At 44.6% G+C, this 24,212-nt stretch overlaps 2 protein-coding genes across 3 annotated transcripts; both read left to right on the top strand.

The window, feature by feature from the left end:
* Positions 1-507: 507 nt before the first annotated feature.
* TNFSF10 (TNF superfamily member 10) lies at positions 508-10,991 on the top strand. 2 transcript variants are annotated; one of them, XM_082767348.1, is made up of 5 exons: positions 508-673; positions 3,747-3,899; positions 5,568-5,610; positions 6,325-6,441; positions 7,146-10,991. In XM_082767348.1, exons 1-5 carry the CDS (start codon positions 548-550, stop codon positions 7,592-7,594), a joined length of 888 nt encoding a protein of 295 aa, XP_082623474.1. In that variant the 5' UTR covers positions 508-547; the 3' UTR covers positions 7,595-10,991. The 2 variants fall into 2 exon arrangements, with proteins under 2 accessions (XP_082623474.1, XP_082623475.1); XM_082767349.1 differs by having other exon boundaries at positions 7,149-10,991.
* Positions 10,992-15,758: 4,767 nt separating this feature from the next.
* GHSR (growth hormone secretagogue receptor) lies at positions 15,759-20,094 on the top strand (the record flags this gene model as incomplete). The annotated part of the gene is made up of 2 exons (XM_082767587.1): positions 15,759-16,512; positions 19,489-20,094. 2 exons carry the CDS (start codon positions 15,759-15,761, stop codon positions 19,791-19,793), a joined length of 1,059 nt encoding a protein of 352 aa, XP_082623713.1. The 3' UTR covers positions 19,794-20,094.
* Positions 20,095-24,212: the final 4,118 nt, after the last annotated feature.

Below are 24,212 nucleotides of genomic sequence, written 5' to 3' on the forward strand. Positions count from 1 at the left end.
GACTTGGGGATCATTTAGCCACATTATGATAGAATAAAAACCGACTAATTTCCCTGTAACTGGTTCAACACAGCACAGTTACCTCTTCGTTTTAGTTACCCAGGGGAGAGGAAGAGATCTTTGTTGTGGTTTTGCCCTGTGATAGTGCTGAGGGTTCCCGCTGCACCTTGGCACTCAGGTTCTGAGCGCTGGGCTGAGGCCAGGAGCCCGTGATGCCCTTCAGCGACTGCTCACAAAATGAGACCAAGTCTCCACACTCGAATTCGAAGCCCCACTCTCTCTAACCCGCTGTAGGTGTTTGAAGGAGGTCTCAAAACCCCGCTGACGGCCAACACGCACCCCCTGTGCCCCCTTCAAAAACTTCTAAGGGAGGGGACCAAGGCCCAAGGGAAGAGCTCCCCGCCGGCCGCCTCGTATACCCGGCGGGGCTGCGAGGGGCGGGAGCGGGGCGGTGTGAGCGGGCCCGGCCCCGCCTGCCTCCCGCCCCGCCGGGTAAAGGCGGCCGAGGGCCCGGCTCGGTACTGCCTCGGGCGATCCGTGCCCGGCCATGATGCTGCCCACAGCCGGCCTCAGCCCCGGGCAGACCTGCGGGGCCGTGCTGGCCGCCGCCGTGCTCCTGCAGTCCGTCTGCGTGGCCGTCACCTTCCTCTACTTCACCAACGAGCTCAAGCAGGTCGGTGCGGGGCGGGACGGGGCTCGGGCACGCCGCCGCCTTTGTCCCCTCGTGAGGGGGCTCCCGGGGTCGGATTTCGGTGTGGAAGCCCCGCTGGGCTTTGTGGGGGGCTGAGGAGGTGCTGGCTGCTGCCTGGCTCGGCCCTCTCCCTGCACAGCATCGCTGGCACTCCGGGCAAGTTGTGCTCCCCTCGTGTGTGCGAGACGGATTTCCACTGCCCCCCGCGGTGCTTGGGGTTTTTTTAGGGTGCCCTACCCAAACCCGGCCGTCCTGCTGCACGGTGCTGCCAGGATTTGCTTCTCCTGGTGCAAAGGTAGACCAGGCTGCAGGCGTGTGTGCTACGCTTAAGCCATGCCAGAAAACATTGCATGAATGTAAACATATCTTACCTGTGTGTTTGAGCTTCCCTGCGTGTTTATTCCACGCCAAATTTAATAGGTGGAGTCTTCTGAAATGTCAAGAAGCAAGAACTAAAGGGCACGCGGTATTGTTCTGCAGCGTAAGGCAGTGCTCGTGTTCTGGAAGGATGTGCAAGATTTTCTTGCTAAGTTTCTAGCTGTGACTGCCCCCTGCTTGGTGAAACCGGGGAGTCACAGAAATGTGTTGATTTAATGAAGTTAGCTTACATAATAGCAAGGATGAACAAAAATGCATAAACAAATTCTCATGACTTCCCGAGTACAGTTCAGAGTCCTTGGCTAACAAGCTTGCCTATGTAAGCAATTGGTAACCACACTGATTTGCATAAAGGGAAGGTAAAGATATGTACACCTGGTATACAACCACATCTAACAGTACCTGACCAAAATACAGCTCAAGATTTCTGAAGAAGACATGCCTGCATTTGGCGTACAAAGCTCAGTCCCGTGCTGGAGTTCTGCTGGGCTATAAAGTAACTTTGGTGGCTCCTAGGAGGACTTTACATACACGTTTTTCATGCTTCCTCTGGAGCACAATAAAGAAGTAAAAAGTGTACCTAGAGGCATGGACTGCTGCCCCACATCTACATTGTGCATGTGGAATAAATCTTGAAAAGATGCAATGATTTTTTGTCTGCACTTTTTTTTTTTGTTGTTCACAAGATCTGCATTTCTACACCTTCACCAAATTGCTGTGGCTGCACAGACTGCAGATATTCTTATCTTTACCAACAAAAAATGTGTAACTAGCAGTTTTTCTCTACAGCTGTAGTCATTTGAATAGCACTCAGATACGACCGCTTTAAGAATTTTGCTGTGGGAGGAAGTGCTGAAATGCGAGTACAATAAAGTTCATTATGCTTCAGGATACAGGGCTGCAAAGAAAATACGCTATTTCCTTCTTTTTTGAAAACACAGTCCATACACTAGCCCTAGGGTAAGAAAGAACCTCTACAAGGCAGCATTCCTGCAGGAATTGTGTCCTCACAGACTCCAGTGCTACAGATAAGCCTCATTGAGCAAGTCTTACAATAAGCTTTGCCTTCTCTACCCAAAAAACAGAAATACCAGTCCTTCAGTACCATAGTGGCTCTGGTACAAGGCTGCATTCCCTGAGGATTTCAAAATGGATGGAAAATACTGTTTCAGTGTTACTACAGTAAAACTGTTTGGGGGAAAATTGCACCAGGTAAGGATAAGGCAGAGGTGCAGTACTGTTTGCTCCCAGATTAGAGGGTGAAGCTTGGAGGTGAGCCTTGCCAGGTCAGTAATATCTGGTCTGCACCCTTTTTAAAACTCATCAAACTACCTTGTTAAAGAAACTGCTATGGTTAAATCCATCAGAGTCCTTATTTGTAAGAGCAGTTTTTCCTTAAAAATCACATAATTTTAACTACTTCAGGTGACTTTTTGAAACAAGAGCCCTGATTATGAAATATCACTGCTTTCTTCAGTAAAGGCACAGAAGTCTTTACCAACACTTATAGGGTTGGCACTATCTCCTACTGATGCCTACAAAGTACAGAATCATTTCAGGTGTTAGATTAAGTTCAGGAGAGTTGGCTGCTGCAAGCTGAAGGTGCTGAGCAGAGTGGTGGAAATTGCAGGGTGCTGTGGGGGAATTCTTCTAAGCCTCCCGCAGGGGGATGTCTCTTCCTAAAGGAGCAGGAGTGTGAAGGATTGCTTTCAATGCCCTGGTCTTAAGGACAGCCGAAAGTGGTGCATGTTGAATAAAAGTATCTGTTTAGCAAACCAAACCGAACTCTTTAACATAAGAACAGTGGCATTTAGATGTTACAAGTCCATCTGAATGTTTTGCATGCCGCTGGCTGCCTGTTCTGAGTTTAGGCAGTACTTGGCTTGCAGGAGGAGCCTGCAGCAGCAGCACCCAGCTCGGCAGGGTGCAGGCGTGCAGCGTGAGCTGGGCAACAGCGCCAGCTGCAGCCGGGTGCCTCACCTTGCCCTGTGCACCCACGTTCTGCCACTTTCATTTCTCTTTATCAGGACAAAACATACTCTTTCTACTATGAAAGGGTATGGACGAGACAGTCCATGTCACAAGCGTTTGACGTTATCATTTCATTTGGACCCACAGATCATCTCTGCTGTCTGAGCTTTGCTCTGTACTCTCAGGTCAGATACAGTCACAGAGTCCCCAAACGTATGTGTGCAGACAGACAAACACCAGAGAAAGCCTGGATTTTAAGTGATGCCAGCTGAAAAGACAGAATGGAAAATACTTGTACGGTTCAATATTTGATTTCATCCTCAATAACTTGTGAAGAAAAATCCCCTGTGCAAAAGAAACTGCATGCTCTCATTCTGCAGTAAATAAATGAAGTATTTACAGCATTAATGATTTGGGTATTGAATTTTCATAAAGCTTATTTACTTGAGTGCTGGGTACCAAATTTATGTCTGTGGCGGTACTGTAAGTGTATTTTTGCATATTAGCTGTCATTGTAATTAAATAAATATGTAAAATCAGGATGAATTACTCATGTTGTCTCTATAGTCATAACTTGTACCATACTAGCAATGCTTTTAAGAAAAGAAAGCACATTCCTAAACATGATGAATTCAGTGACATACCTCAGCTGGAGGTCTGCGAGCACACCAGAGGTGACAAATTCTGGCTTTCCCTTCTGCTGCAGCTCTGGGACATGTACTCGAAGAACAGCATCGCTTGTCTCACTGGGGAGGAACTTGGAAATTTCATCCAAAACTTGGACGTAATTGAAAGTGAAGACAGAGCAGCTGACCCCTGCTGGCAAGTAAAGTGGCACCTGGGAAAGTTAATTAAAAAGGTATTTGGAACTGACATGTTGAAATGGGTGGAGCTTGATGCTGTTTGGATTTAGAGAATGCTAATAGCAGGATGTAGTGGGATTCCCTGATTGTTTTATTGCAGGGCAGTAGTCCAGCCATAGCTTCAGCTGCAGAGTGTTTGCACTGAAGCCAAAAAAAAATAAATAAATCATGGCTACAGTTGCACTGCATTCAGGAAATAATAAGGCAAACACAAATAGGTTTTTACTGAGGTAATTTCAGAGAAGCTTCAGTCCCCCGCTTCACAGAGGAGGGTGGGACTGGGCTCTCCCTCTGAAGCCAGTGTCAGCCACTGGTGGCAAGGAGAATCTAGCAGCTGTGAGATGCCCATGTTCACAGTCCTGCAGGAGCAAATCCCTTTTTCACTTGCATACCTACCTTGCACAGTGAGCAGGAGTTGTGCCTGACCCAAGACTAGTGTTTTTTTTTCAGCCTGAGCATGCAGATCATAAATTGTGCCACTCCTGTTTGTAGGTACAGAGACTGTCATGAAAAAATCAGGTAAAACATAATGGGAAGTCAGGGAAAAAGGTGCCTGAGAGATGGCCTTGTCATGGGCTGTGAAATGCATCAGGGGAGGAAGGAGTGAGCGAGCACACAGCATCAGGCACAGCTCCTTCCTGGCTTGCCATTCACAGAACTCTGTCTCCTACACAACTCGCACACAATGCATGCAATTGTGGCTACAGAGAAGAAAATGAGCCTGGCTGTGAAATCAGGAAGACTAAAATCTTCTGGAATGGTTTTCAAAATCCCAGCTCCAGCACAGAAAAAAAGCTCATCCATAAAAACTCATTTCAGGCTGCAACTTAACTGGTGAAACTTGCATCCCAAAATAGCTCCTCAATTTGTATTCAGAGATCTCAGCTTCTTTGGTGGAAGTTCTACCAGTAAAGTCCCTGAAATCCAGCATAAAGAAAATTCTGCTTTGTGTAGTAGACATTTACACAACTGGCCAATCTGCTAGCTCCCTGCTTGCTTGAAAAAAGCTAGCCTGGATGCTAGAAATAGAAATAAATGATGGCTGGCTGGCTGGATGGATGGACAGATAGCAAGAAATGTGACAGGGTAGAACCAGCAGCAAGCCACAACACAGGGAAGTCAGTCAGCCAGGATAAATCATCCCAAACCACCAGCATGCTTGCTGCAGCTGCACTGGTGTTAGTAACCTGGCCAGTTCATTCTAGCAGACAGTGAACAGAAAGGAGGGGGCTGCACGAAGTGAGGTGTGCTGGCTTCAAAACTTAGATAGACAGGCAGAGGCATAAAAATAAATGAAATGTAATTTCCCAGAGCCAAGATCCCACAGATGTGCACCGCTGCCAAGTATTACTCTGTGAGTGGAAGCTGATACTCGTACACTTTCTCTCTTCTTATTTAAGAAAAGCAATAGGGTCACATTTTCCGAAAGACTTAAAGCCCAGATGGCTGATTTCCCCGTGAAAATGTTTTCCCGAGTACTTAGTTGTATAAAAGGTGTAAATGTAGAAATACTTCATTACAATAAATGGACAGTCTTTTTTTATGAGGTTGTTGATCATACTCAGAATAGCATCTATTCATGAGTGGGAGAAAGGAGACTGTTTTTTCTACATCTATCACTTTCTGCTGACAAACTAATTAGTTTTCTCTGTGTTTGTTGGCAGATGATGTCGAGAAGCTTTGAGGAAAACTTATCTGCAGTCAATGGTACTATAATAATTTTATTAATTGTGGTAAAAAGGAACTGCTAGTGGCGTCTGTTGTGTAATTTATTAGAAGTGCAAAGAATAGTGACTGAGGTTTGGTACAGTTACACAGTTCTTTGGCAGCAAGTCATCGACACATGAGTACCTATTTCTGGAAGGCAAATATTCAGGAGCCAGAAATATGGTCAAGGGCGATGTAACTGAGGGGGATGCAGAGGACAGCTTCTAGACCACAGTATTGCGTGGGAGTTATGGGGATGTTGATATGTCCTGCTGTCCTGGGGATGTGCAGCACTGCGCTGCGGGCAGATCCATTACTGACAGCTCTGCTGAAGCCGTGCTGCCCTGAACAGGGATAGCAAAAATGCTGCAACCTGCAGGTGGAAATTCAGAGTAAAGGCTACAAATACTTAACCTTAAAAGATACGCATCATAAATATGAAAATTTGTTACTGTGGGTTATTTGCCTAGTGGTAACTGGGGAGCAGGGGCAGAAGAACAAAGAGGCACATAAAGATGTTCCTAGGAGAGCAGGAGCAAAAGGTTTGATTGAGCCTTCTTAGCCAAGAGCACTCAATCTATGACTTAGCCAATTAAAAAACCTGACATTCGTATTCCTTAAAACCATGCGGTACAGAAGTATTTAGCACGTGACAGACATGCTTTCTTACATCCTTGTTTCTAATCAGAGATTCTGCTTCTCGTCCCTGTGTAGCTGACAGAGCCCTGACACTTCCGCGCACGGACGGACAACAGCCGCAGCGTCCTGTGCACAGGATAGCAGCACACCTGACGGGCAACAGCAACAGGAGGAGTTCCTTGTCAGCACACAGTAAGGAGAAGCCTATAAGAACAGTTAAAGGTCACAGAGCTTACTCTCTCACCGGTAGCTTGCTGTTTACATATGCTTTTTTTATATTCACATGGAGTTAAAGAGTACGAAACAAATCATAGAGAAATCTCCTTGTCCCAGACAATGTGTTTTTCAGCTCATTGGCACAGAACAAGGAGAAAGCCTGTTCCCCTCGGTTACCTCACTGACTTTTCTTCTGGAGCCTTTGTTAGACAAAAAAAAAAAAAAAAAAATCTCTTCCTGATGTTAAGCTTTCCTCTTTTCTTTGATTTACTTCTGTAGGTTGTATGAGGCCCAGCTGCTATGGTGACAGACCTATTAGAGCCAGAGACAGGGAGGCTTGACATTCAGGCTGTATTAATGAAAGGCTTGGTGGGGTTTCATCAGCTTTGGAGGGTACCAGGCACAAATGGATATTTTAACCTTGTTACCAAGCAATGACATAATGTTTTTTCTCTTACTTGAGAGCACAGAAATCCAAAATAAAAATAGTTTATGTGAATACCGACATAGCACCGAACAGCTTACTTCTGCACCTCCAACTGTTTTGAGAGGATGGAGCTAGTGACCTGCTATTGGGAACTGCTGGGAAGAGCAGGTTTCCTTACCTGGGTGTTAACAGCAGACACCAGGCTTCACCACCCCCAGGCTCTTAACTTCCCCTCTCTCTTTTTTTTCTCAAGTAGATTCCTCACCCCGAAGAGGTACCGGACATAAAATAAGCAACTGGGAATCGTCAAGGAAAGGCCACTCTTTCCTTTACAATGTGGAGCTGAGGAATGGCGAGCTGGTGGTACCGCAAACGGGGTATTATTACATATACTCACAAATTTACTTTCGCTTCCGTGAAAATGAGAACGAGGATTCGGGTTTGTTGGCACAAATCAGAAACCCCAAGCAGCTCGTCCAGTATGTTTACAAGCTGACTGATTACCCAGAGCCCATTTTGCTCATGAAAAGTGCAAGAACAAGCTGCTGGTCTAAAAAGGCAGAATACGGACTTTACTCCATCTACCAGGGTGGTGTGTTTCAGCTGAAAAGGAACGACAGGATTTTTGTCTCAGTCAGTAACAGTGACATAGTTGACATGGACAAGGAGGCGAGCTTTTTTGGAGCCTTTATGATCGGTTAAAAGATGAAAACCAAAGGAACCGGTTTTCATAGCCAGGACCACCTCGAAATTCCATAAAACAGGATAGTAAGCAAATGCTGTAGCAATACCAACAATACCAGGATCCCCCTTCCCAGCTCGCTCTCGCCGTGCTGAAACACGCTCCCACCAGCCGGGAAGGAGCCCGGCTGCCACGGGGCGGGCGATGCCTCGCACAGGCTGGGGATGTGCGGGGACGTCAGGGGCGGTCAGACCCCACAGGTAAGCACCTGGCTGTGATCTCTGCAGAGGTGCTGCACGCTGGCTCAGGTCGGGTGGCTGAGGGGCTGCTCCAGGCGTGGGTGCCTGAGGCTGAAACTGGAGATACATTTCACCCGTGGTCTGCATTGGGATGTTGTCAGGAATATCTCTGGTCCAGCAAGGAGCTGTGTAAGTCCCACTTCCAGATGCCAGTGGAATTATTCTGGGCGTTTTTGTTGGAACCTGAGTTTTACAAAAGGGAAAGGCCATCCCAAACTCATGCTGCACGTCTTTATCTCATCTGCCAAAGCACTTAAGCACCTAATTAATTTTAAGCGCACAAACAGGCTGACTAAACCCGGGTATTTACATGCTTGAAATTAAATATGTGCTTAAGCATTTTTCAGGATCATGGCTTGAATAAACACATTAGTCTGTCTTAATCAGTATATTGTACATAAAAACAGCTGCTGAAAGGGCACAGAAGAGGTTTTGAAATCAATCAGTATTTTGAGATCAACACATTATGATAGCGCCTGTTTACTTAATTGCTGTACCGCAAGGATTTCACCGTGCTTCCAATAGGTTCAGTAATGCAGTTGCTGTACACTTGTTGACAGCAAGTACTTGATACCAAAAAAAAAAGTGATTTTCTCTAGATACTGAATTCTATTAGACATTTGCCACAAATTGAGCATGACATGGTTCTTCCATGTTTATTTGTTCTGGCCTGTATTTGGTAAAGATGCAATGCTGAACAACACACCCCGATGACTAATGTTTTAAGGAAAACATACACAACTCTGTGTACTTAACCAGAAGCTGCAGTTTAAGTAATGCTGTTTTGATTTTTTATTTTGTTTGTAGAGATGGGTGGAAATTTTTCATAACTTTTCTTAAACTGGCGACTGCAATTATTAACTCTATGATTAGAACTATTTTCTATTTAAAAAATACAGAGAAGATAAAGGTTTGCAGGTGTAAGTTGTATGGGCTAGATAGATCCTCAGCATAAATCAGTACATCTGCGGTGGTGTCAGTGGAGCTATACCAGTTTGCACCATCAATGCATTTTGCCCAGGTTCAGAGAAACCAACGGGAAACAGAAGGTGAAAGTGAAAAAAAATGGAGGGAAAGGAAGACAGTTGCTTGTCAAATGTTGCTTTCAGTCAACAGAATAACGCCAGGAGAAAACCTGGTTGTCTATTTTTTTTAACATATTAAGGTTCCCACGGCAACCTTCCCATTCACCTTCCCATTGTGGTAATTAAATCACTGTACAGCCCTTGCAAATGGGCCTCGGGAGTAGACATGCATCATTCATCTCACTGCTTTGTCAACAAGAGGAAATGAAGGGGCACGAGCCCCTGTGTTTATTTTGTTGTTTGGAAGTGCAGTTCGCTTGGTTGGGCACTTAAATTCCTGTGTATGAGCAATCAGAGAAGACCTTCAACAACACCCTCCTTTTGACAGGCTAGGACAAAGAAACACTGGGGTGAGCTTAAAACAGTAACATTGTCTGCTGTTTTAACATAGTGTCACATATTCCTTTTTCAGTGGTAATCAAATACATGAATTTCTCCATCATTTACTGAAATACTTTGTCTCAAATTCAAATAATCCATTTCAACACAGAACAAAACACCTATCTATAGTTTCTTTCCTGATTTCAGTACTTAATTCAGAAATTTTCTGCCTGGCACACAAGGCTAGGGAGAACAAAGCCATTCCCTATATAACTGGATGTCTGCTACATTGGAAGAATGACTTTTGTAGCTGCTTATCTTTTCAAATGGACCAGGCATTTATGTTGCAGGACAGGAGTGCCCCGTGTTACCAATTTCTTAAAAAAAAAAAAAAATTAAAAAATATTGTTTGTTAAAAATGTATTTTTTTAAAAAGTTATTTTAGGAGCTTATTTGAAAGAAATACGTTTGAACTGTGAAAAACCATTTCCGATTGCTGGTGGCAGCTTAAGAGTCAGAAGCCCTCCATATGGCTGAGAACCAATTTGTGTAATGTAGCAGCTGTGGGCAGCTAGAAAGGACTGGAAGGGAATCCGGAGGGGTCTTCGCACACTTGCAGCTGACATTAAGACAAACTATTGCACGCACATTTTGTTTTTTTGCTCGATGTTCTCTCTCCAACTCCAAATATATATCATGCTCACTGTTGCCTAGGGTATATTCCTGGGCATTATCTTCTTTTTTTAATCTGCATGTACGTATTCTTGGTCCCTGCATGCTGAGCATATCACAACAGGGATCACACTGAATAATCATATTTTATTTCTGAGTAATCCAAAGGCATGCTTGCCAGATATTATCCTGGGGAGAGACTATCAAGCGATATCTGAGAAGACACATTTGAAGACAAGTGGAAAGATATATCAACTTCTGATTGTACATTTGCACCGAGTCATACTTCTCATCTCACTTTTTGTCAAATGGTAAATGTAGCAAATTTTTATTTGTGGGTGTAGGTTGCAGTAACATGTAAGTATTGTAATTTTTCTACATATATTTTCTATAAAATGTTTTTAGTAAATACCTATTTAGCCTTGTCGTTTTTATTGCCTTCTATAGCAGCAACCAGTGTGTCATTGTTTCTTTGGTTGGTGTCAGGTATAATCCATTAAATGCCACAAACGCCTGCAATGCAAAGGACATAATGCAAGCCACTGTGCAACACCACATCATATAACACCGTGTAATTGGCTTCCTGACCATAGAACAGCAGGTGAGCAGCATCTGGAAGCAGTGCGCTGAAGAAAACACTCAAAAAGATTTCATGACCAGAGACTGCAATGCTGAACGCTAACCTTGACGTTCTTCTCACATTTCTGGAAAAATCTGGTATGGAAACACCTAATCCTTACCCATCGCCAAATGGCAGCAGATGATGTATTGAATTTATAGCGCTGATGACCATTTACATGGATGAAAAACAGCATTAAAAGGGAGGTCTGTAGCCTGTGCCAGTTGTATTTTATCGGTGCTGCACTGGGCTCTCTGGCAGAGCCCCACATCACTGGTTTATGTGCTGCACATCCACATGTCCCACAAAAGGCTGGTTGCCTCCAAAATGGACTCACAACCCAAATACACTTCCCCCAGGGTTAGTGTTAGGATTACCAGGGACCCTGCTCATCAGACAAAGCCCTTGACGGCCACGCTGAGCCCCCCCAAGGGCACTGCAGGCCAGGAGCAACCCCCACAACCACAACCCAAATCGCAGGGATGCCCACAGGGTTTAGGAAGAAAACATCCCTTGCATACAGACTGCTTTTATTTCAGCAGAGGTTTCTCTTTTCTGGTGTTTCCATGGGAAAGAGGGCTTATCAGCTAACTCGCTTTTATTGTACCTTTCATTACTTCAGAGAAATGGACGGCTGTTTTTTGCTTCTCTTTGGCTTAGTATATATAATTATTACTGTTTGTATTGCAGCAGCATTCACTTGGCCAAGCAGGATCAGGGATGCATTTATGGTACTCCGTGCAAACATAAACAGCCTGATTCAGACACTGAGATTTTGAGATACATAATTTCACTTTTCAGATAACATCTAAATATCAGAGACTAAGGAAAGAGTGAATGTAATGATCAAAACAACACAAATAACACATTAGGACAAGGTCTCATTCATCCCTCCAAGGCACCTTGTTCCATTCAGTAGCAGAAATAAAAGATAGATTAGGATAACTTTGGGTCTTATCCAATTTTCACAGACTGAACTTTTTTTTTTTTTATATACACAGTTACATGGACATTTATGGCTATTTGCATCGGCATTACTCAGAACTCTGTTTCCACAACTTTTCTCTTTTCGTTCATACTAACAGAGAGAAATTGCACACTATGTATGTCACGTGTTAAAAATCACTTATTTTCCCCTCCTTGACAGGGCACCACAGCTAACTGTGCCTGAGCTCCACACCACAGCTGCCTTGTAATGCCCCTCCTTTTCCTCAGGTATTTGTAATCCAAACCTACATACACATCTCCATTACTTCCTTATGAAAGTTTTCTGAAAGCCCAGGGAGATGGGGCAGCCACTCAGGGCCGGGACCTGGCAGTTTAAGCAGCTTTCCATTTTCAGGAGCTGTTCTCTGCCAGCATTAACATAATTCATGCTCCTCGTCTATAATAAAATATATAAAATATATAATGTGTTGTGCAATAATAACATACACAATATGTGTTCTGCACACTACAGACTCCAAGGCATAAATCCTTTTTAAGGTGCTTTTGGTTTTGTCCAATTGTGAATTCTTCATCTTGTATTATTCTTAATTTATATCAAGTCATCCTTATTTCTCCCTTAAAGCTACCAGGTGAAGAAAAAGAAGATGAATTGCAGATTTGTTGTAGATTCAGGCAAGTTACCACTCCCTGTTGCAGACGAGAAACGGAAGTATCAACAAGAAAGTATGACCAGGAATAATGCAGTATGCAATCTCATCCTGCGTGTTCTGGCACTAACACAACTCCAACCACAGGGCACATCAGTAAGCACACACAAGTCAGGCAAACATCCCTCATTAGCACAAGACTTCTGTCACAAAGTTTGCTGTCCTGTGAATGACCAGAAAGGTGTCTGCTGCCTCCAGAAGCAAAGCCTTCGAATGAATGCCCAATGACATTAAAAAAAATGCAAGGTACATCTCCTACCCTCATGCTATAAATTATTTAATAAATTCTCTGTACTTTTAACCAGGAATAAATGTGTCTGTGACTGATGAACCTTCTTCTCTCTCCTCATAGTGACCGAGTTCACAAAGAGGGACGCTCACGCGCTGGTGCGACCCAGCGGCACGAGGAGCTGAAGCACACTGAAAAAGTAAATCTAAAGTGTATGCCTCTGAATTAGCAGCATTAGAGAACAGCTTCGCTGATTAATTAACTAACAGTATCTCGAAGTTGGCTTCCAGATGTTTACTTCCATGTAAACAACTCTAAAGTGACTTGAGCACATTCTGTTTTTCACGTTGTTACATTGGATTACCGCTATTTGATCAGCATTACTCACTGATGATAGTTACTAAACCGTAACCTTTGAAAGCATTCACCAGATGCTACCTTCTGCTCTTAAAATACAACATTTATAATAAAAGTCAAACCATCTCTGCCCTTAGATATAATCAAAAAAATGCATTTGCTTTTCTGTGAATTGTTGGAGATGCATCATTTCTAAATGGGAGACCTCTCCCTTGAAGTCAGTTTTCCACATTCCTCATCTCTCCACAATAAAGCCATAATCATTCTATATTCAAAGCCTTCGGATATTTCCATGACAACAAACAATAATATAAACTAGAATTAAAACTTTATTGGATGAAAAGAAAATTGAAAGAATGGAACATAGGAGAGAGATTTCAAAACACCATAAATAGAAACTCTCTTCTACCTTATCTCTAGTGCTCGATACAGCTTTAACGCTGCGGAAGAGAAGCACCAATATTTTAAGAGTTCCCTGAAAGGTAAGTGTCCTTTGTAATACTGCTTTTAGTTTTTCTTCTTCTTTTTTTCTTTTTTTTTTTTTTTTTTCTTCCATTTAGTATTTTTGGAATATCTCTTTTGGTCATACATACAGTTAGTGAATAAAACTGTGAATAAAAAGTCCTTAAATTTTACCTCTTTCTCTCCATTTTTCTCATCCTGGTGGATATCAGTGACTTCAATCTTTTCTGTGGTTGGTAAGGCAACATAAAAGTACTGTTCCTGCAGCTGAGGGCAAGCAGGTAAGTATCGCGAGCTTAAAGCCACCTTCTCGCCCAGTTATTATATCTTCTCTCACCACTATCTGTATGCCAGTCCTTCACTAGATGCAAGCAGATGCAGGATTTCATGCAAAGTTAGTGGAAGTTCAGCTCTTTATATCCCCTCCAGATTTGGCCTTCAATTATCAAAGAATCAGAAAACTGGAAGTGCTTTTCTTCTCTCAGCTGTTTTTCTGGCCCCAACCCCAAGAAGGAAAAGCAGCCAGAGGAGCCCTTGAATCATGCTGCCCTTCAAGCGAGCAGGGGGTCGGTGCTGCTGGGTGCAAAGAATGACTGCAATCTGTGATCCAAGTGGGTCAGCACTCAAGACATCAAACTCACAATGAATGAGGTGTTAATTGCATCACAAGCTCAAGCTGTCAGGAGCATATAAATCTGCTGCTACCTCAAATGTGGCTTCTTGATTTTGCTGCACACACTTTAGTTTGAGTATTATTTTACTTTTTTTGTTTGTTTGTTTTCTGGAAAATTAAAATAAAGCTTTTGTCTCCCTGGGGAAAGGGAACCAGTCATTTTTGACAAGATACAGCTCAGCAAAAATTGGAAGGATTTCATGAGAATGAAAAATCCTCACTGCAAAGTCACATTTGTAGCCTCAGGCCATCTTCTCTGCCAAATATCAAAGTCCTGCAGCTATTGCCACTGGTTTGAGAATATATCATGAGGGGAAAAAAAGAGTGAAAGAATTCTTTATAATAATAGAAAGTATTTGGCAGCCTAAATACAGAGACAGTTACCAGTTCCTCTATAATACATTGCAACGTCATTTAAATTAGGTTGGACACAAAACCGTAATATGAGTTAACTGAATATTGGTGGCATACAGACCACGATTTCTCTTCAGAAATATATAAAGTGATTACATAGACAGCTGGATAAATAAAGTGAGAAGCACGATAGGCTTTCCTTTTTTTTTTTTTTTTTTTCCAACTGCAATTGATTTGTGGCTATACCCCCCATAAAATTTAGCAACTGTTGAGTAACTTGCTACAAAACTGTCTCACAGTTCAAGAGCAAGAATGATGAATACTGACTCCAATGAAACTGCAAAATATATCGAAATTGGGATGTGGATGAGGCACAACGGGTAGCGCCTGCATTATTACGGGAAGCGCTGCAAAATGCTCATCATCAGGCAGGTTCAGAGGCACAGGCAGAGTAACCCAGCCTTGGGTCACCCCACACTTACGTTCTGTCCTTACATAAGGCTCAGCAGTTACGAGATAGCAATAGCAGATAGTGTGCACACATAGGCAAGTGTGCACAGGAGTGTCCCCTGGCAAAAAAGCACAAAACTCCGTGTCCCTGCTGTGTTAAGCTGGATGCCAGCGGGGACTGGGAGCACTGGTTGCCCCAGAGAGATGGGGTGCAAGGGCAGGGGTGAGCACAAAGATGGGAAGCAGGGAGTGAGACAAGGCTGGGGGCTGTTTGGCTGGGCTGGGGGGGGGCAGAGGACAGAGCCCCCCTGGCAGCGCTTTGCTGGGCTCAGGCTGCCAGGGCGCTGCGGTGAGGGATGATTTGTGAGTGGCAATGTAATTGTGAGTGAAAATTCAGTAGTGAGTGAAAATTTGTGTGTGAAAATGTAATTGTGAGTGGAAATTTGTGAGAGAAAATGTAATTGTGAGGTAAAATTTGTGAGAGGACGTGCAACTGTGAGTGGAAATGTAATTGTGAGTGGAAATTTGTGAGAGAAAATGTAATTGTGAGGTAAAATTTGTGAGAGAACATGCAGCTGTGAGTGGAAATGTAATTGTGAGTGGAAATTTGTGAGAGAACATGCAACTGTGAGGAAAAATTTGTGAGAGAAAACGTAATTGCGAGTGGAAATGTAACTGGGCAAAGCACCCGGACGGGGCTGCCGATCGCTGCAGCTCCCTCAGCCCCCAGACACCCAAGCAGGGGGCAGCAGCAGCAGCAGCAGCCGCCCCCCGTCCCCCCCTCAGCGAGCCGGGGCCGAGCCTCGCTCCGCACCCGCGGAGGCTGCGCCCCCCCCACCGCGGCTCTGAGGCGCGGCCAGCGCCGTCCCCCCCCGGGCCGGGGGGCGTAGGGGAAGGGGGGGGAGAGGCGGAGCGGGGCCGCGGCTCCCTCCCCGCCCTCCGCACCTGCCCCGGCCCCGCGGAGGAGGGCGCGCAGCGGCGCGGGGATGCGCGGCCCTGGGCGGCAGGATGCGGGAGGGGAGCGCGGGCGGGCGCGGCGCGGAGAACAGGACGGGCGGCGAGCCCCCGCTGCACCTCTTCCCCGCACCCGTGCTCACCGGCATCACGGTGGCCTGCGTGGTCCTCTTCGTCATCGGGATCTTCGGCAACCTGATGACCATGCTGGTGGTGTCGCGGTTTCGGGACATGAGGACCACCACCAACTTCTACCTGTCCAGCATGGCGTTCTCCGACCTGCTCATCTTCCTCTGCATGCCCTTGGACCTGTTCCGCCTCTGGCAGTACCGGCCCTGGAACTTCGGGGACCTCCTCTGCAAGCTCTTCCAGTTCGTCAGCGAGAGCTGCACCTACTCCACCATCCTCAACATCACCGCCCTCAGCGTGGAGCGGTACGTCGCCATCTGCTTCCCCCTGCGCGCGAAGGTGATCATCACCAAGAGGAAGGTCAAGCTGGTCATCCTCATCCTCTGGGCCGTCTCCTTCGTTAGTGCCGGCCCCATCTTCGTCCTGGTGGGGGTCGAGCACGAGAACGGCACCAACCCCCTGAGCACCAACGAGTGCCGCGCCACGGAGTACGCCATCCGCTCGGGGCTCCTCACCATCATGGTCTGGACCTCCAGCGTCTTCTTTTTCCTGCCCGTCTTTTGCCTGACCGTGCTGTACAGCCTCATCGGGAGGAAGCTCTGGAGGAGAAAGAGAAAGAACATCGGTCCGAACACGGTCATCAGGGACAAGAACAACAAGCAAACTGTGAAAATGTTAGGTACGACTCGTCGTGCTCTGTGTTTCTGAGGGTCTGTGTGCTTGTGTGTGAGAGAGAGAGAGAGGAAGACTGAGAGAGAGCTGGTAGGTCACTATAATCACTTCTAAAGGAAAGCATTTATTTAAAATGCTTCAGACAAAGGGCTACACTTCAAGGTAGTGGTAGAATAACTCTTCCCCCGTCCTTAGATTTATTTCTAACCGGTTGGAGCTGGGGGCTCTAAAACAGTTAAGCAGATTTTAATAACAATCACTGACAAAGACAAATACTACAGTTACAATTAGCTCTTGCCCTGGAGACTTTTGAACATCTTTGCTCTTTGGTTGTGGATACCGACATTATTTACAGAAGGATAGTTTATTTGATTTTTAAACAGAACTACCTCTTCTAAAACCACAAAGTTGAGCTGTAGACTAAGCAAGCAGGGACAGTACGGTGCCCTTAGTTTCAAATGAAAAGGATATCAAGTTTCCAGCAAATTGGGGATATTTACCGGCATGGCTGGGTAAGCTCGTGAAAACTGATGGGCATTTTTGTATTAGAAAAACACCGGCACATGCTGAACAGTGAGCATTTTGTCTCCTTTGAGGTCTGATCCTCTGAATTCTTACTGGTTTCAAGAAAACAGGATTGAAGTGATAGGTGCTGTCATTCTTAACTCTGTGTATTTACATTGCTGGGTGGCTTAAATAACAACAGCTATTGCTGCCGCACAGAAACACAGATTTTAACATCCCGATGCTGCAAGCCCTCCCAGTGAGAGCATGTGGTGGGAGTCTGAGGCACAGAACCAAAAAGTTGCTCTGCAGCTCAGTGCCTGGAGGCAGCAGGGTCCTGCTGCTGCGTGCTTTCATTCAAGCCATAGACCCCGTGTGCGGGATTTCCGTGGGTCTGCTCCCGGGGATGCTTTATGTGACGGTTCCACAGGCAGCAGCTCCGCCGTGCTCATTGCAGCCAGGCGGAGGTGACGGGCTAATGAGCTTGAAGAAGAGGTGGCAGCGTGTCCTAAGTAGCTGAATTATTAAATGGGAGCCTAACTGATCTTTTGTTCGTGCCCTGCTTTATTACTATGCAACAGCAGCAAGGATAATAAAACCCGCCGCATGCTTTGTGCCCTTCCAGCTACGTTTTATGATCAATAGAATTACTTCATTTGGGTAAACGTGACCTTGGAAGCAATTCATCATTTACACTTCTAGAGTTTTGAGATTATGAATCTCTATTTACAATAAGTAAACTGCTAGCATATATTACTACTGTGTTTACATATCTGCATACTTAACCATAAAGAATTTCAAAACAATAACGGCTTATTTCTGCCCTGCAAGCATTACAGTATTTCAGACATCCTTTTTTTCTTTTGCACGTTTGAGAAGAGCAAGACAGTAGCAAGACTGTCCTCTGACAGAGAGCCAATATCTGAATGATAACAGTCTGATGTCAGATGGAAAGGAAAGAAGTTAGTGAGGGCTCAATACTAGCAGATGCACAAAGCAATCTGCTCTCATTGATTTTAATTTTCTGCTTAAAATTTAGAAGGCACTTTCTAAGACTTTAGCAGGTCATGGAACATAAAGTAAATGGGATTAGCATCAACTTTTCTTCTAAATTGTAGAGAAACATTATGCTTCTAGGACCATAATTAAACACCTGAATATATAGCCTGACTTTCAAAAGAGCTATCATACCCCATTCCTGCTGAAATCAATGTGATTTTGCAAGACCAAACTGCATCTTCCAAAGCCTGACTAGGAGGGTTATGCATGCCCACCGATGAAAATATTAGTAATGCTTAAAATCCTGTTTATAATGACCACAATGGTAATATTCGTTACACACATTAAATTCTAGAATGCAGTAACTAGTGAGTGAGGGAAACATTATCTGAACTGTGCAGGTGGAGAAACTGAGGAAAAAGGGCACTAGTTGGCTCAAGAAGATGCAGAGGTGGAAAACAGATACTCTGAATTCCAGCTCTGTACTTTAGAGTCCATCATAAGTCCTACATAAATACCTATGTAAGCACAGGAATGCTTTTTCATAAAGTTTTTTGGGAAACATGCTGATTATGATCCCTCTTAGCTCTTTTAATTTTGTATCTGCTGTATGTTGACATAGGCAAGCAGGACTGTGAACAAGAGAAAATGGCTTAACTGGGAACAATTGCTTAGGAACATCAGAAAACCTTGAGTTTTCTGCGTTTTTGTTCGTTTTTATGTTAATAGATACACACAAAACTGTATGAAAAATAACAAAGGTCAATAGCACAGAGTAAGTGAACAGAAGTTTCCCTTTCTCAGTGTTCAAAGATACACGTTCCTATTACTCTACCTGTATTTTATATAACACAAATATACATATGCATAGCCATAGTGAGGGTGTAATATTACAGATGTGCCATGTAACTATAACTATGTAGTTATACATTATGTGTTTACCTTTCATGGAGTAATTCATGTTCCAAAACACAGACAAACTGGAGGGGGGGACCGCTGCCTGTTGTTACCTTGGTGTACATGCTCTACTGATCCGGATGATGGCTTATTTTATCTTTGGGCCCCTGCCTTCAATCATTTTGCTTCCCAGTGATTACATTTTTCATTATAACCCACAGTGTTGAGTCTATCGCATTGTATATATCTTGCTTTGGTAGATGAAGATGATAGATTATATTACATTTTTTGTCACCATTCTGATTCCTGAATTCTCTCCTTTTATGGAAAAGATAAGTTTGATGGTTCAGAAGTGTGCTACAGCATGCAGTATACGGGCAGGTTGTTTAGATTCGATTGATTTGTATTACGTATTGCTAATTTATGCTGTCAGAAAATGTACTTGAGATAAAATGAAAAATTATGGGGTGCGTTTTCACACTTTGGGATTATTTTGTTACAGAGATAGAATGACATTTCATTTAAATCACCCATATTTCCCTACTCACACTTAACACACTTTCTTCTGCTGTTTTCATTTTAGTTGTGGTGGTATTTGCTTTCATACTCTGCTGGTTGCCTTTTCACGTAGGACGGTATTTATTTTCCAAATCCTTTGAAGCCGGATCCTTGGAGATAGCAGTGATCAGCCAGTACTGCAACTTGGTGTCCTTTGTCCTCTTCTACCTTAGCGCTGCCATCAACCCCATCCTCTACAACATCATGTCCAAGAAGTACCGAGTCGCTGCTTGCCGGCTCTTTGGACTCAAACCCCTCCCAAAGAAAAGACTCTCCAGCACGAAGCAGGAAAGTTCGCGTGTGTGGACAGAACCGAGCGTCACCACATGACACGGCGTGCCGAGCAGCAGAGCATCGCTTTCCAGCATTACCCAGAAAGCCATAACGAAAGAGACGCGGGGCGGGAGACACAAATCGAAAAGCAAAGCTGTACTTCTGTCGTCACCTGGATTTGCTGAAAGACGTGGCGTGGGCGGTTAAGGATTTTCAAAAACTGACTAGGCCTCGAGAATCTCAAAGGAGACACATGGTTACAGACTTTGGCGACACTCGAGTCATACTTCGCTGCTGCTTTTGTCCACCATATGATTTCTGAATGCAGGGGAGCTAGGTTTTCCCATCTGGAACATGCAAACGTAGCCCGGCTCACTTGAGAGTTTGTACGACTTCAGTAGCAGCTAATTCAGGCTGAGTTATTCCAGAGTTAACTTTAGTTTTGCTAAAAATTTGGCTAACCTATAGCCAGACCCTAAAGAGAGAAAAAAAAAATAATTGCCTTTTTGGAGTAGTAAACATAGAATTTGATACACTTTTCATAATCCAGATTTTTAAACAAAGATCAAAAAGAAGAGGAGACATACAAATGGATAGTTTTTAAGCATGCTAAAAATAAATGACCCTCATGTCATGTCTGAATCGAAAGGAAACAAAAAAATACCTTTATAGAAGCAGCTTAGAACATGGCTGTGCTGAAATATTTTTTGAATATTTATCAGTGGGACAAGGACAGTGCTGACTTCAGGACTGCAGTGATGCTACAAAAACTGGGAATGCGATCTCCCACCAAAGTCTTTTTTTTTTTTTTTTACTAGCTAATTCATCTGTACTTGTTCTGTTCAGCTTGACTGTGAACGACTCACTGTAGCCAAACTTGGAAGCTTTTAGTTGTTCCAGTATTCGTGCTGCCTGTGCCTACGCTGCGCCCCCCATACCCCAGTTTGTCAGCAGTGTGAGGAGGGGGCTCCTGCCGCGGGCGTAGCAGGCGGTCAGAGCCTGGGGTGCAGTCGTGCTGGTTTGCTGCAGTGTGAAATTCAAAACTGTGCTCGTGTTTCAGAACATTTTAAACTGACAAGGCCTGAAAAAGAAAGAGAAAAATGTGCATTAAGACACACAGGTGGACGCATTCTCATACCTAATCCATAAAAAAATTAAATTGAGTTTTATAACTCAAGTATGCCACTCTAACACAAAGCAAACCAGAACACTCTCCATCCCTTATGCTAGTACGTATGCCTTACATGGCACCTGTTGTCAAACCAACACGTGGAGTTTGTGGTCCAGCTAATAGAGCTTAGGGGCATGCATGTGCAATAGCAGCTTTTATTTATTTGATTCTAGTATTTATTGCCAGCTGGTCCACAACTGAGTCTACAGAATGAATTGTCTGTCTGCAAAATTCCCGTTGCCTTCAGCCTCCTGTTACCGCCGATGGGCCATGTTCTGCCTGTTCCACTTCAGCTGCCGGTGCTGCTCAGGTATAAGTGAAAAGAGAATTTGGCCAATTCTGCATATTCTGTGTCTTTGGTATCACACAGAGCTTCGATAGGGCTGGCTTGCTCCCCCCAGCACACTTGCTGTGAGGGCAGGCTTGATGCGAGGACTGAACGCGGGTGCACAGATTTAGGGGCAAACCACAGAACTAGCTGGGGAAGCACAGCAAACGGGAGATGCAAAAGGCCCAAATAGTGAGATGAACTTCGTTTGAATCTCTGGAGCGGACTGAGGCCCTGGCTGGCGGGTGTTAGGGGAGCAGCAGTGCTGTAGCATCACCCCCCGTTCGACTCTAACCACTTCTGCCTTTCTGTTCATTTTGTTCTTTCGGTTGTTGCCAGCTGACATTCAGATCTGATGGCAGACATCGTGCAACTCAGGGAAACCAGAAATTGGGGAATCTTGAAAAGATTGTAAAGATGTAAGCTCACTACTAACACGTCTGTGTAAATGAACTGATCACGCACCTGACATCACATCAGCGTTTCAACTTTCAGCTGTGTCTGTGGTATTAAATGTGAACAGAAAAAGAAATAAAGTCATGAGACCCTTCATAACTGCATGTGGGGCTGGGCAGGGCTGTGCACGGGAACCTGGTTTATAAACCAGAACAGCCATAACGCGACAGCCCCTGGGGCAGGCACGCTCCTTTTCTGCCTGTTAAGTACAGGTGTACAGATCGTTTCATTTCACCCAGCATTTCTTCAGGAGACGCTGTAAATTCTAACTACACCATGGCTGTGAAATTGGCAGAACTCTGTGCATAGAATAGAATTTATAACATTTAATCTGGGGTCACAAAAAGAAGCAAGGGGGCTGGCTTCTTGTGCTGAGGCAGGACAGGACTTCTCTTTGGTCTCACTTAGGAAATGGCTTTTTCTTTGCTAGTCACTGAGCATCCGGCCAAATCCAGCAAAATGCATGCAATTTTAGGATAGAAGAGTAGCCACCTCCATTTGACTCTTGCACCAAGCAGGAAAAGTTTCAGACAGGGAACATTCAAACATTCACACATGCTGTAGCAGCTCCTGCAGCCTGCACCGTACCTCCTGTTCGTTCTGCCTCCCTTGACACTAAAACTTACCTGTAGGGAAATGCCAAAGTCGGGGGAGTCGCGCTTACTGGAGTGCGTTGACTCTAGATGGTGACCAGGGTCTGCTTCTTCAGACAGCTACTGGGCAAAACGAGCTGCTCTCACCTGGAGGATGGGAAGCAGCCACCTGGATAACCTGCCCTTTTCATCAGAAAGTCAAATACTGCCAGCTGCCTCCAGGAGGACACACGCCTCTCCACCACCACTGCGGGATGAGGATGGAGTTGCCTGCCTCGAGGGTACGTTATAGCCTGAAGCTTTAAGAAACAGCTTCATTTAAAAAAAATTAAAAATGTGACCAGGACATCAGGAGGCTTTTCTAGAACAGCTGGTTCCCTTCCCCCTGCAATTTTGGGTCTGGATGTGGCTGTAGAGATCTGTGGTACCTGCAGTGAAGACTCTGCAGGAAAATTGCCTGCAGGCTGCAGAGCCATATGCTGCACTTCTGCAAACTCTCCCCTGTAAGAACAAACTTGGCCAGTTCTGATTAAAAAAAAAAAAAATATATATATATATTATAATAATATATATATATATATATATATATATATATATATATAGGGACTTCATGAGTCAAAATATTGCTGTTCTCACTGCCCTGTGTGTGAGAAGCCACATAGGAAGTAACAGGAGGCTCATTCATTAAACAGCTCAAGTTTTAAAAGATTTTCCAACTCTACATTTTGTATCACAGCTTCACAAATAAACAGGAACAATTTGGCAGCATTTTATGTCTTGGCAGCATGTTGAATTGGCGATAAAATAGGTCAAAAGCATTTTACCAGAAATCTCCGTTCATTTTAGAAAAATACTTTTGATAGAAGCATGCACAGGCAGAAAATCATGTCCTATTGTATTGCTTGCCAAAAATAAAATATCCTGGAAAAGGAGCACTTACATGTCATATCTGGAGTTGCTGGATGCTCAGCATTTCTGTACGTTTGTGTCAAATGACATTTGCCTGAGCCCTATTTAAAGCAGTTACTTACCCAAATACCTTGAGAACCTCTCTGTCCATCGTTGGCCTGTGGCAGCCGAGGTGCTGCAGCTGGTTCCCCCAAACCCACCCGCTGCTGCCCAGGTGACATCGCCACGAGAAGCTGGCTTCCAGACGAGCTGAAGCTTCCAAAACAATTAACATTTGCAGTTTTGTTTGGATGAGCTTTTCTTTTTCACTACGGAAAGCTAGCGTAGAGGTAAGCTACAGGTTTCACGTGTAGTTTGCCATCATCTCTCTTGGGTATTTCAATACGACCCATGTGAAGGTGGGTTTTGGTCTTTGCTTTTTGGTGGGCTTCAATAGCAAAAGCCCTGCGTGGATCCGCACCTGCAACACCCCCATATCACAAAAAGCAGCAAAAACTCGTGCTACAAATTCTCACCAAAAATTAAGCCAATATCCATGATCACACACGGGCACGTATTCTGCCCGGTCAATAGCACCAGGGGACTTTTAGCAAGCAGTGACAATGCAATTGATTGTTGTAAAATTCTCTGTGCTGTAGAAGGTGCCACCTTCTATTTTTGGCTGCACAGGAGCAAGTGCTCAGCTGTGGGTCTCAGCCCGCTGACCGGCCACCAGCTCATGAGGGAAACGGCACGGGGGCTGTACCTGGGTGGTGCACGGTGTGGGGCTCCTGCCTGGGCAGTCCCTGAACACCTCTAGCCTAATGCCAATATATGAGGGGGAAAAAAAAGGCAACAAATTTCAGATACAGTCAGATCAGCACAGCGGTTTCTTCCTCATAAAAGCCCTTTGGCTACAAGAACATGATTGCTGTTGCCTTTGGCTAGAGGAACCTTGGCCAATGGCCCAGCTGAGCTGCTGCATGGAGGTGAGTGGTCTTGAGAGTCCCCCGGGCTTGGTGTGTGGGTGTCTTGGGGAA

The sequence above is a fragment of the Aythya marila genome, assembly GCF_965140915.1.
Source record: "Aythya marila genome assembly, chromosome: 9".
Classification (NCBI taxonomy): domain Eukaryota; kingdom Metazoa; phylum Chordata; class Aves; order Anseriformes; family Anatidae; genus Aythya; species Aythya marila.

What these genes read in the sequence shown, in the direction of transcription:
- TNFSF10 (XM_082767348.1), top strand. Translation starts at nt 548, where the DNA reads ATGATGCTGCCCACAGCCGGCCTCAGCCCCGGGCAGACCTGCGGGGCC. An exon ending in TCACCAACGAGCTCAAGCAG is followed by an intron (nt 674 to 3,746) that starts GTCGGTGCGGGG and finishes CTTCTGCTGCAG; the next exon opens with CTCTGGGACATGTACTCGAA. An exon ending in GAGTTCCTTGTCAGCACACA is followed by an intron (nt 6,442 to 7,145) that starts GTAAGGAGAAGC and finishes TTTTTTCTCAAG; the next exon opens with TAGATTCCTCACCCCGAAGA.